The 13,518-nt window shown below is 43.5% G+C and overlaps 1 protein-coding gene across 2 annotated transcripts in view; it reads left to right on the forward strand.

Moving 5' to 3' along the window:
• Window positions 1–803: 803 nt before the first annotated feature.
• The window catches only part of SARS1 (seryl-tRNA synthetase 1), a gene marked incomplete at both ends in the record, with an annotated part of 28,422 nt that continues 15,707 nt past the window's right edge, over window positions 804–13,518 (forward strand). For both annotated transcript variants that reach the window (XM_080693330.1, XM_080693331.1), the window contains 2 exons: window positions 804–943; window positions 10,482–10,548. In XM_080693330.1, the coding sequence (XP_080549456.1) occupies window positions 804–943; window positions 10,482–10,548 (207 nt within the window). The remainder of the gene's footprint in view (window positions 944–10,481; window positions 10,549–13,518) is intronic.

The raw sequence follows: 13,518 nt of genomic DNA on the forward strand, positions 1-13,518 counted from the left end.
TCAATCTCCAGTATCACAAAAAAGAGGAGCCATGAACCCCCAAAAGGCCTTTCTCACTTTTGGGGTGGCCCGCATTCTCCCTTCAATGTGTATTTCTTACTTTCCTAAATTAAGCTCTATGTCTCTGACTGGCGTGAGCTGAAATTCTGTGTGTGTGTGTGTGTGTGTGTGTGTGTGTGTGTGTGTGTGTGTGTTAGACTCCTAGCCCAATTTTTTATTCTTTATTTGGATACAGGGTCTAAGTTGCGGAGGGCCTCACTAAGTAGCTGAGGCTGTCCACGAACCCTCCTGCCTCAGCCTCCGAAATGCTGGGATTAAAAGCGTGCGCCACCACACCCGGCTCTCTGAGCTGAAATTTTGTCCTCATGTAAGCCAAGGACCCTGCCAATCTTGGGTTGAGGAATCAACCCTTCTCCCTTGACAGCTCCAAGGTAGAAAGCAGAGATTCAGGGAGAAGGTTTAGTGAAGCGCCCAACCTCATGAGAAGAAAACTGGAATTTGCGGGTGAGCCAACTTTCAGGTCAGGAATCAGAGAATCAGAGAAGAGCCTGAAATATGCCATTCAACAGTAGGAGGAAACAAGCATCCACACTTAAACAAAATGCGCTCTGAGCCCTTACAGGAACTAAGGAGGACACGCCCACGCACCACGCCGCTTCCGGCCGAGAGGGGGCGCCCGCGCGTGTCCGCCGCGCATGCGCCGGGAGGGTGGATCGGCGCGCAGGCGCAGTGCGTCCGTCACCGGGTGGCTGCTGCGGTACTGCTCCTTGCTTCCCCAGAGTGTTGGCCCAGAAGATAGGAAGATGGTGCTAGATCTGGATTTGTTTCGGGTGGATAAGGGAGGGGACCCAGCCCTCATCCGAGAGACGCAGGAGAAGCGCTTCAAGGACCCGGGACTGGTGGATCAGCTGGTGAAGGCAGACAGCGAGTGGCGACGATGTAAGTGCCGGGATGCGCGGGGTAGCCCTCTAATCCTAAACGTAGCCTCTTCTCGAGTCCAGTCACTGCTCCAGAGGCCACGGTTTCCACCCTTCGTCAGATGCCCTCTTGGGCTTCGGTGGCTCCAAGACCCTCCTGTCCCCAAAACACAGGCTGGGAGCCGGAGTCATCCCACTTTCCCCGGCTCGGGCGGCGCAGGGTCCTCCGCGCGTGCTCAGTGCCGGTCGCTGCCTTTGCCGCTGGGAAGGAGCGCGGCGCATGCGCCTCGGGAGCTGTCATCTGGGCCGGCCAGAAGAAAACCCGAGCGGGAGGTTTGGTAGGGGTGGGGTGTCTTTTCTCATCTTTAGCATGGCCACAGCCTGGTCCTCTGTTTTGAAACCACTAAAGGCTGTTGCCAGAGGTTGAGTCACATCTGAAGCACAGTAGGTCTACTCCCCCTATGTCAGAAGCATTTGGGGACTGTGGAAGCCACTCCAGGCTAAAAACAGTGACCCCAGAGCATTGCGAAAGGCCCTCCTTCTGACCTATGGGTATACCTTTAAGAATCAGGAGTCCTTTGTATGGCAGGTCAGACAGGAAAGGAAGGGTGCCGTAATGAAAATTTAAAAAAAAAGCTTGTAATTATCGAAGTTGTTTATGATTTGTGGGAGCTTCTGGAAAAGGGGCAAAAAACCAGAAACTTCTTTCACAAGCTAAATAAAACTATCGAACTCTGCCTGTCAATTTCAGCCTAGACTAGAGTGGTCAGTGGTGGCCGGATGTTGTCAAGCACATGTGATCCATTTTGTCTGATGCAATATGTCTGCAACCAGCTGAGAGCCAGGTTTAGGCCAGCATGCTGCAAAGGCAGTTGCTATGCAACAGCGTGATGAATTTCTATTAGGGAAATTGATTTTCCTAAACTTATAAGGTGTTAGGTATAAAACAAAAAAGTGGGTTTTTTTGTTTTTTGGTGGTACTGGGGGTGGAACCCAGAGGCTTTCTACCTCTGGGCTATACTCCCAGACCTTTTTTATATTTTATTTGGAAACAGGGTCTCACTAAGTTGCTGAGAGCCTCACTAAGTAGCTGAGAGCCTCACTAAGTAGCTGAGGCTGGCTTCGAACCCGTGCGATCCTCCTGTCTCAGCTTCCCAAGCGCGGGGATTACAAGCATGTGCCACCATGCCCGGCTAAACAAAAAAGTGTTTAACTTGAGTTGTCTGCTGATTTTGTATCTCTTAGGGATCGTGCTAATATAGTTTGGGAGAGTCCACACTTGAATCTGAAGTTTTGAGTTGCAGTGGAATTGAAATTTGCCAAATGTTTTTGTGTAGGACAAAAATATACTGAGCAATATTTTATGGAATCAGAAGTATCAGATTGTTCTATCAGCCCAGATGTTAGCTGTGAAATGACTGAATGTTGTGTATAACATACAAATCTGTGGGAAGTTTTTTCTCATATCTGACAAATGGATATGAGATGAGTTCTTTCGGGACAAAGATTTGGTCATATATACATATATACATATATATACACACACATACACATATATAAACCATATGTATGTATATATAAAACATGTATATGTAAAACATACATATATATGTCAGAGGACAAGATTACAACAACTTAAAAGTCTTAATTTGCTTTATTTTGCAAGTTTAGAATCAGTAATCCATCATTCTGTAAAATAAACATTCCTGTGAGCTGAGCATAAGAGATAGGTTTTGTACAGAAAGCGGAAACAAAGAATAAAGCATCCGGGCATGGTGGCGCACGCTTGTAATCCCAGCATTCAGGAGGCTGAGACAGGAGGATCCCGGTTGCAGACAGCCTCAGCTACTTAGTGAGGCCCTTTGTAACTCAGTGAGATTCTGTTTCAAAATAAAGAATAAAAACAAAAATAGGGCTGGGGGTGTAGCTTGGAGGTAGAATGCCCCTGGGTTTCATCCCTAGTAACACACACACACACACACACACACACACATAAATAATAAATAAATAAATAAATAAATAAATAAATAAATAAGGTTGCTTTCCCTGTAAGATGAGGACAGGGAAAGAGAACAATAGAAATATAACTTACTGGTTAACATCAGATTATTTTGGTAATGCTTAAAGCTGAGGAAACTTCATTGTCATGTTGAATGAAACTGGCTTACATAGGAAATTTGTTTTCTCCTAATTTCTGGGAAGGTCAGATAACAATTTAGTTTCAGATTGATGATGTGGAACTTCAGCATAGATGTCTACAGTCATTTTTGTTTGTTTGTTTTTAAACGGGTCTAGGATGGAACCCAGGGGCATTCGACCTCCGAGCTATACCCTCTGCCCTATATTCTATTCTTTATTTTGAAACAGGTTCTCACTAATTTTCAGACAGTCTCACTAAGTAGCTAAGGCTGTCTGCAAACTGCAGTCCTCCAGTCTCGGCCTCCTGAATGCTGGGATTACAAGCCTGGGATTACAAGTGTGCGCCATCACCCCTGGCTACAGTCTTAATTTTTAGTCTGATTTGCTGGGGCCTGGTGTGGTAGCCTAGTCTAAAACAATGGTCTCCTCTAATTTTTATTTAATATGTATACACATACACAAATTATACATAAAATTCCAGTACCTAGCACTGCACCTGGTCTTTGGTAAGGGCTTGATAAAGGTTTTTCAGATGTGTGAGTATCATCTGTTGAGGGTTTTTTTTTTTTTTTTTGTGGTACTGGAGATTGAACCCAGGTGCTCTCTACTTCTGAGCCACACCCTCAGCCCTATTTTATTTTTTATTTTGAAACAGGGTCTTGCTAAGTTACAGCACACTGGCCTCAAAACCATGATTCTCCTGCCTCAGCCTCCCAAGTATTGAGATAACAGGTATGTGCCATCACACCCAGCTGTAGTATATTTTCAGTGCAACTATTAATTTGAGTATTTTCTATGTGACAACCCTTTCCAACATTCTTTTTGCATCCAAAGGGAATTCATTATTTTCTCAATCCCTTGGCTGTTCAAGTTGGTCTTTGGCAGATCTTGTATCAAGGTTCTCTTAAATTTTGAACTTCTGCTGGGCGTGGTGGCGCACACTTGTAATCCCCGCGCTTGGGAGGTTGGGACAGGAGGATCGCACAGGTTCGAAGCCAACATCAGCTACTGAGTGAGTCTCTCAGCAACTCAGTGAGACCCTGTTTCCAAATAAAGTATAAAATAGGACTGGGAGTATTGCCCGGAGATAGAAAAGCCCCTGGGTTCCACTCCCAGTACCACAAAAAAAAAAAAAAAAAAAAAAAATGAACTTCAGCCAGGCGTAGTAGCGCACGCTTATAATCCTAGCATTTGGGACGCTGAGATAGGAGGATCATGGTTCACAGACAGCCTCAGCTACTACTTAGGTCCTTTGCAACCAGTGAGACCCTGTTTCAAAATAAAGAATAAAAAAATAGGGCTGGGGGTGTATCTCAGAGGTAGAATGCCTCTGGGTTCCATCCCCAGTACCACAAAATAATAATAATAATAATAATAATAATTGAACTTCATAGCAGAGGATGAGGTTCTGTCATCCGCTGCAGTGAGGACTCACTGCAGACTTACTATAGCCAGAGCCTTAGTAAGAGCTCCGATGATGCTCCCTGGTGAGGGCACAGAAAGCTTCCCAGGCCTCCATTACAGCCATATCTGTTCATCTCCCTGGAGGCTCCCAACATGCCGTTGGGCCCTGGAGAGAATTACAGGAGTCTGCAGTGACTTGGAGTCATAAAAACACCACATTGGATTTACTACAACTCTTCTAATTCCAGAGATTTGAACTGTGATTTCTTCTTTTAACTCAGAGTTGCACAGTGAGGCCACATTTGGGCCTATGTGGCTTGTCTGCTCCCTAACCCATCAGATTTCCATGTATGCTTCTTGTTTTTGCTGTGCTGGGATTGAACCCAGGGCCTCACATTTTCCATGTCTCTTGACGTCTTCTGCCAACCCCAGGAATTCTCTTCTCCCCCAAATGTGCTAGCCTAATGAGATTTCTTTTTTTTATCATCAGTTGAAGTTTTTGTTTCCTTATAACCCTTATGTACATGCCTTGAGCCCGGCCCCCATCATGGGTGGCGAGTGGAATCGCTTTCTCACCGCTTTCAGTTTCACACTGATTCTCCCCAGGCAGAGGCCAGGCCTGGAGCGTCTGATCTGTCTAGAGTACAAACCTAATTCTTCTACTTGCGGGCCTCATTTTAGAGTGGCACTCAACCTTATCATAGCACTCATAGATTAGGGTGTGAGCCACATGGGTAACTGTACATTTGCTTGTAGTCTAAACATATAAAGAGAAGCAGGCGAGCCAGCCATGGTGGCACACCCCTGTAATTCCAGTACTTGGAAGGCCAAGACAGGAAGATCGAAGGTTCAGAAGCAGCCTCAGCAAGTATAGAGACTCTCAGCAACCTAGCAAGACCCTGTTTCAAAAACAAAAAATAGCCAGGCAGCGTGGCACACGCTTGTCATCCCAGCATTTGGGAAGCTGAGACAGGAGGATCGTGGTTCACGGACAGCCTCAGCTACTACTTAGGCCCTTTGCAATTCAGTGAGACCTGTTTCAAAATAAAGAATAAAAAAAAATAGGGGTGGGGTATAGCTCGGAGGTAGAATGCCCCTGGGTTCTATCCCCAGTACCACAAAAAATTAATTAAAATAAATTTTAAAAAAAAGGGCTAGGGGTATAGCTCGGAAATAGAACGTCCCTGGGTTCAATACCCAGTATCACAAAAATAAAAAGAAAAGGTAAAATTAATCTTGGTAATATGTTTTATTCAAAATAGTATATCCAAAATTGTTTTTTCAATGTTTAATCAATATAAAAAACTTACTAGGATAATCTGTATTCTTTGGTTTTTTTATTTTTATTTTTTGGTGGTACTGGGGGTGGAACCCAGGGGCTTTCTACCTCCGGCTATACTCCTAGACCTATTTTATACTTTATTTGGAAACAGGGTCTCACTAAGTTGCCGAGAGCCTGACTAAGTATTTGAGGCTGGCTTCCAACCTGTGCGATCCTCCTGTCTCAGTCTCCCAGGTGTGGGGATTAGAAATGTGTACCACCGTGCCCGGCTGTATTCTTTGTTTTTTATGCAAGTCTTAAAAGTACAGTGTACATTTCGCACTTATAGCGCATCTCAACTCAGCTAGCCACATTTAAAATGCTCCACAGTCATGTGGCTAGAGGCTACCATGTTGACTTCATTTGTTCGCTGTTCTCCATATATTATCTCCTAACTCTTTTATAGCATTTATATTATTTTATATATGCCATTTCTGGACTGATTTTATTGAGATGTAATATATACAATAAAGTATACGTTGATTAATTTACAACTCTGTACACCTATGTATAAATTAAAGTTCATCCATCCAGATGAAAGTCTAACACAAGCCAGACATGGTGGCACACGTGGAGGCTGAGACAGGAGGATCAAAGGTTCAAGGACAGTCTCACCAAGTAGTGAGACTCGTCAACCTAGCAAGACCCTGTTTCCAAATAAAAGTAAAGTAGGGGTGGACCTGTAGCCCAGAGGTAGAATGCTCCTGAGTTCAATCCCTAGTACTAATAAAACAAAAATGTAACACATTTTTATCATGCTGTTAGGCTCTCGCATATCCCTTTCCAGTCAATCTAATAGTATCCTAACCTCTGTCACCATAAATACTTTTGCCTGATTTTGAACTTTAGATAGTCTTAGTATATACTTTTGTAAAAAATGGCTTCTTTTGCCGGGCGTGGTGGCGCACGCTTGTAATCCCAGCGCTTGGGAGGCTGAGACAGGAGGATCGCACAGGTTCGAAGCCAGCCTCAGCTACTTAAGTGAGGCCCTCTGCAACTTAGTGAGACCCTGTTTCCAAATAAAATATAAACTAGGTCTGGGAGTATAGCCCGGAGGTAGAAAAAAGCCCCTAGGTTTTACCCCCAGTACCACCAAAAAAAAAAAAAAAATGGCTTCTTTCAAAAACACATGCAAGCTGGGCCCAGTGGCACACACCTGTAATCCCAGTGTTTGTGAGGCTGAGACAAGTGGATTGCAAGTTCAAAGCCAGCCTCAGCAATTGAGTGAGGCCTTGTTTCCAAATTAATAAATAGTATAGGGCTGGGGGTGTAGCTCAAAGATAGAGTACCCCTGGGTTCAATCCCCAGCACCACAAAGCAAAAACAAAAATGCACACTAGGTGGTTCGTGTTCACTGCTGAACACCACTCCATTATGTAAATATCCCAGTAGATTTGATTGGTATATTTACATAATGCCATCTGTGCAAAGTGGGTTGTTACCAATTTGAGGGTATTATGAATTAGCTTCTGTGTACATTCTTTTTTTTTTTTTTTTTTGGTGCTAGGGATGGAACCTGGGCTTAGCACATACTAGCAGGCCTTCTACCACTGACATATATTTCAGCTCTAGGTTTTCTTCTGTTGAGGTGGTGGTGGTGGCATTGGGGATTAAACTCTAATATGATGCCCCAAGGTAGGGGCATTCTACCTCCAAGATACAGCCTATTTTATTTTTATTTGGAAACAGGGTCTCAGAGGTTGAATAGAGTCTCACTACTTGCTGAGTCTATCCTCAAACCTACGATCCTCCTGTTTCAGCCTCCAAGTACTGGAATTCCAGGTGTGCACCGCCATACATGGCCTATGTATATCCGTTTTTGTTTGTTTGTTTTGTTTTTCTGGTACCGGGGATGGAACCCAGGGGCGTTCTACTTTTGAGCTACACCCCCAGTCCTATTTTTTTCAAAGGACCTCACTAAGTAGCTGAGACTGTCCACGAACTGCGATCCTCCTGTCCCAGCCTCCAGAATGTTGGGATTACTAGCATACACCACCACGTCTGGCTCCTATGTATATTCTTTAAAAAATCTTAATTGCCAGGTGGTAGCTCATGCCTATAACCACAGTACTTGGAAGGCTGAGACAAGAGGATCACAGGTTCGAAGCCAGCCTCAGCAACTTAGACTCTGTTTCCAAATAAAAAAATAAAATAGAGCTGGGGTGTGGCTTGAAGGTAGAAGGCCACTGTGTTCAATTCTCAGCACCACTACAAAAGAAAAAGTAAGCCAGGTATGGTAGTGCATACTTATAATCCCAGCATTTGGGAGGGTGAGACAGGAGCATGGCAGTTCAAGGACAGCCTCAGCTACTTGGTGAGGCCCTCTGCAGCTCGGTGAGATGCTGTTCCAAAATAAGGAATAAAAAATAGGGCTGAAGATTGTAGCTCGGAGGTAGAATGCCTCTTGGTTCCATCCCCAGTACAGAAAGAAAGAAAGAAAGAAAGAAAGAAAGAAAGAAAGAAAGAAAAGCTATTTTAAATTAACACATTATAGTTGTATAAATTTATGAGGTACAAAGTAATGGTATAGCCCATGCAGTGGTACACGCCCATAAACCCAGTACTTGGAAAGCTGAGGCAGAAAGATTGAAGGTTGGAAACCACCATGCCATAACTTAGAGGTACAATGCCCCTGGGTTCAATCCTTAGTACCACCAAAAGTAAAAGTGCTGAGCAGAGTGGCCTACGTTTGTAATCCCAGGACTTGAGAGGGTGAGACAGGAAGATCACTTGTAATCAGTACTTGGGAGGCTGAAACAGGAGGATCTCAGGTTCAAGGACAGCCTTAGCAAATAGTGAGACTCTCATCGACCTATTGAGACTCTGTTTCAAAATAAAAATAATAGAGTTGGGCGTGGTGGCAGCACTCTTGTCATCCCTGCTCTTGGGAGGCTGAGACAGGAGGATCACACAGGTTTGAAGCCAGCCTTAGCTACTGAGTGAGGCTCTCAGCAACTTAGTGAGACCCTGTTTCTAAGTAAAAGATAAAATAGGTCTGGGAGTATAGCCCAGAGGTAGAAAGCCTCTGAGTTCCACTCCCAATACCACCAATAAATAAATAAATAAATAAAAATAATATAGGGCTGGAGGTGCAGCTCAGAGGTACAGTGTCCCTGGGTTCATTCCCTAGTACTACAATAAATAAATTAAGTAATGGTATGATTTACAATGTGGAATAATTAAGTTAAACCATTTAACGTATCTATCACCTCATAGGCTATCACCTTTATTGTAGTGAAAACATGTATATTTGGGGGGGGGGCTGAAACCTGGGCCTCACACATTTTGCTCTACCATGAGATGCACCCCAGCCTTGTCTTATGTATTGTTCAAGTAGGCATACGCGCCTGTTTTGTTACCTAGATACCCAGGAATGGAAATGCTGGCTCTAGGGTGGGCGCTTGTTTGGATTTAGTGGATACTGTCAAAGTGGTGGCAGTGATTGGTATTCTCACTAGCAAAATTGGAGTTCCAGTTGCTCTACATTTTTGCCAATATTTGGCAAAATTGGCAGTCTTTTAATTTAGCTATTCTGATGGATACAGTGCTGTTTCATTATGGATTTATTTATTTATTTATTTATTTAATTTATTTATGGTATTGGAGACTGAACTCGGGACTTTCTACCTCTGAGATACACTCCTCAGCCCCTTTTTTCATTAATCAATTATTTGTGGGTCTGGGGATGGAACCCAGAGGCATTCGACCTCCGAGCTACACCCCTTGCCCTACTTTTTATTCTTTATTTTGAAACCGAGTCTCACTGAGTTGCAGAGGGCCTCACTAAGTAGCTGAGGCTGTCCGCAAACCGCGAGCCTCTAGCCTCAGCCTCCCGAATGCTGGGATTACAAGCGTGCGCCACCACGCCTGGCTTAACATGTTTCTTAATGATGAACTACTGAAAGTTTCCCCTTGCGGTTAGGACTACAGCAGGGTGTCAGTTATCATCACCTTTGATTAAATCATGCTACAGGCTATGCCATGTGAAGTAAGGAGACAGGAGGATTGCAGATTGAAAACCAACCTCAGCAATTTAGCTAGGCTCTCAGCAACCTAGTGACACAATTTCAAACCAAAATATAAAGAGAGTAGCTCAGATTTAGAAATCCCTGGGTTCAATTCCCAGTAACCCCCAAGACCACTGAATATACAGAATCTGGTGTGTGTGTGTGTGTGTGTGTGTGTGTGTGTGTGTGTGTGTGTGTGTAACAATGAAAAAGAATCAGATAATTGGAGATGTGAATGGCATACAAGACCTCTACACCAAAAACTGCAAAACATTGCTAAGAGAAATTAAAGATTATAAAGCCGGGCATGGTGGCGCACGCTTGTAATCCCAGCATTTGGGAGGCTGAGACCTGAGGATTGTGGTTTGCGGGCAGCCTCAGCTATTTAGTGAGAGACCCTGTTTCAAAATAAAGAATAAAAATAGGGCTGGGGGTGTAGCTGGGAGGTCGAATGCCCCTGGGTTCCACCCCCAGACCCGCAAAATAAATAAATAAATAAATAAATAAATAAATAAATAAATAAATAAGTAAGTAAGTAAGTAAATAAGTAAATAAAACAGGGTCTCACTAAGTTGCTGCGGGGCTTTCGGGGACACTTATCCAAACCATAGCAAACACCACAGCGCTATGACAAGGGAGTCTTAATGATGCGCATCTCTTCTTCATTTACTTGGCTTCTTTATTCTTAGGTAGATTTCGGGCAGACAACTTGAACAAGTTGAAGAACTTATGTAGCAAGACAATCGGAGAGAAAATGAAGGTAAGAAAACAGAAATAGCCATGGGAGCTTCAGGACGGGTATTCCATCTTGTTCTTAGCTAACATTCACTGAAGTTCTAACTCAGTGTCTAGTTCTATAAGACGCTGAATTGCTTACCAGGGGAGGGGAGTTATTATTTATTTATTTGCGGTACTGGGAATGGGACCCAGGAACATTCTGCCTCCAAGCTATACCTTCAGCCTTATTTTTTATTCTTTCATTTGAAACAGGGTCTCACTGAGTTGCAAAGGGCCTCACTAAGTAGCTGAGGCTGTCCTTGAATCTAGATCCTCCCTGTCTCAGCCTTCCAAATGCTAGGATTACAAGCATGTGTCACCATGCCTGGCTTTATTGTGTGTGTGTGTGTGTGTGTGTGTGTGTGTGTGTGTGTGTGTGTGTTACTGGGGATGGAATCTAGGGATATTCTACCTCTGAGCTATACCCCCAGTTCTTTTTTTTTTTTTTTTTTAAATTTTGAAGCTGGTTCTCACTAGGTTGATGAAACTCTCAGTACTTTCTGAGGCTGTCCTTGAACCTGTGATTCTCCTGTCTCAGTCTCCCAATGGAATTGCAGGCATGCGCCACCACTCCTGTGAATTATTTACAAAAGAAAGGGAGGAGGTCTGGGGAAGTAGCTCAGTGTTAGAGTGTTTGCCTAGCATACACCTGCCCTAGGTTCTAGCCTCAACATCACAAAAAAGGTGAGATGAGCCAGGTGTGGTGGCACACAGTTGTAGTCTCAGTACTTGGGAGGTTGAAACAGGAAGTTCACAAGTTTGAGGGCAGCCTCAGCCATTTAGTGAGACCCCTTTTCAAAATAAAAAATAAAATAGGGCTGGGAGCATGGCTCAGAGGTAGAATTTGCTGAGTTTAGTGCCCAGTCCCACCAAATAAAGGGGCGTGGGGGTGAAGAGGCGCCCAGCCACTCACTTCAGGTCCATTCCCTGTGTTCTGGTTAGATCTGCCACCTAGTCGTTCATGGTCAGTTCTGTTCTTACAGTAGGAATATCAATTCCAAGCCGCTCTTTCCGTTTCTTTCTTGAGCTCAACCAGGAAGGGTCCCTTAGGGTAGACTTCAGAGATTTTGCCCCAGGACGATCCTGCTTCTTCACAGAAAGAGCGCAGATACAGTCAGCATCCTGAGCCCAAGCCTCCCGTTGGCCATGTGACTTTTGGGGAAGTTCACATCTGGGCCTCTGTTTTCTCATCTGCAGAATGGCAATACAAATAGCTGTAGAGTGGAATTAGAACTTTTTTTTTTTTTAAATAGGGTCTCACTAAGTTGTTGAGGGTCTCACTTAGTTGCTAAGGCTAGCTTCAAACCTATGATCCTCCAGTCTCAGTCGGCCAAGTACTGGGATTACAGGCAGGTGCCACCAGACCAGCCTAAGTTTATTTTTTAGTGTGGAAAACTTGGCACAATGCCTAGAACATTGTAGTTGTTCAACAATTGTAGGCTACAGTAAATGGCAATTAGTTACTAGCCTTCATCCAAAACATCCTTCTGGAATATTAAATTTTAGCTCAGTTTTTACTTAGGAATCTGGAATCGTTTTTATTTTATTTTTAATTTTTTTTTTTTTTAGCTTTTCAAAAAATAGCCCTTTAGCCCCAAAAAACATATTCAATACGCCCTACAATCTGGATCATTGTGAAGTTGTAAACTTGAAACTAAGCAAACAGAACAAAAAAATTATAAAATCTTGGAACTGGAGCCAGTCAAGAACATAACACAAAGATCACCTGGGATTTTTAGCACCTCGCACTTCATGATAGCCTGCGTCTTTCTCTTTGACAGGATTTTGCTAGCCTTCCAGATGGAAACTGATTATCAGTAACACACACTTTTCTTCTTATGGGACTCAGGCTGCTTAATCATTTGCGGGTCAGACACCTCATAATTATATTAATTCCCATGTGTCCCCCACCGAGGTGTTCTTGGGGACATGTAGACAGCACCAGCTGGTGTTTCCGCGGTGGGCCGGGAGCGAGCGCGTCCACCCGCAGTAACCTCTTAGGTTTGGTTTACTGTCAGCCCCACAGGCGGCGTTCACTTTTGCTGTCACTGGGGTGGTAGTAATAGTGCTTTAATTTGTATAGCACTGGAAAGTATTCAAGTACTTTTATCGACATCTCGTTTTGGTTGTGAGCTTTACTGCAAATCTGTAATGTAGGTTTTCTTTGTTTATTCATTTTATTTGTGGTACTTGGGATTCAACCCAGGGACATCCTACCTCTGAGCTATACCCCCAGCCCTTTTACTTATTTTGTTTGTTTTTGTGGTGCTGGGGATTGAACCCAGGAGTATTCTACTTGCAAGATACACCTCCAGCCCTATTATATTTTTTATTTGGAAACAGGGTCTCATTAAGTTACTGACAGCCTTGCTAAGTTGCTGAGGCTGGTTTTGAACCTGTGATTCTCCTGTCTCAGCCTCTTAAGTACTGGGATTACAGGTGTGCACCACTACATATGGTGGTTTGTTTATTAATCTGTTAATGATTTATTTATTTTTTGTAATATCCAGGATTAGATCTAAGGTCATTCTACTCCTGAACTATACCTCCAAGCATATTTTTTTCTTTTTGAAACAGAGTCTCACTAGGTTGTTGAGGCTGGCCTCAAACTTATAATTCTCCTTTCTCAGCCTCCCAAGTACGGTTATTACAGGCATGTGCCACCACACCCAACTAATTTTTTTTAAATTTTGAATCAGGGTCTTGCTAAATTGCTGAGGGCCTCCGTAAGTTACTGACGCTGGCCTAGAAACTGCAATCACCCTGTCTTAGCCTCTCAAGTACTGGGATTACAGGCATGTGCCAACACACCTGGCAGCAGTATATTTTTATCAGTCCTGCTTATTTATTTATATATTTATTTTGGGGGTACTGGAGAGATTAAACCCAAGGGCATTCTACCTCCAAGCTACATCCCCAGCCCTTTTTTAAAATTTTTTTTTTATTATTTATT

The sequence above is a fragment of the Muscardinus avellanarius genome, assembly GCF_963383645.1.
Source record: "Muscardinus avellanarius genome assembly, chromosome: 3".
Lineage (NCBI taxonomy): Eukaryota > Metazoa > Chordata > Mammalia > Rodentia > Gliridae > Muscardinus > Muscardinus avellanarius.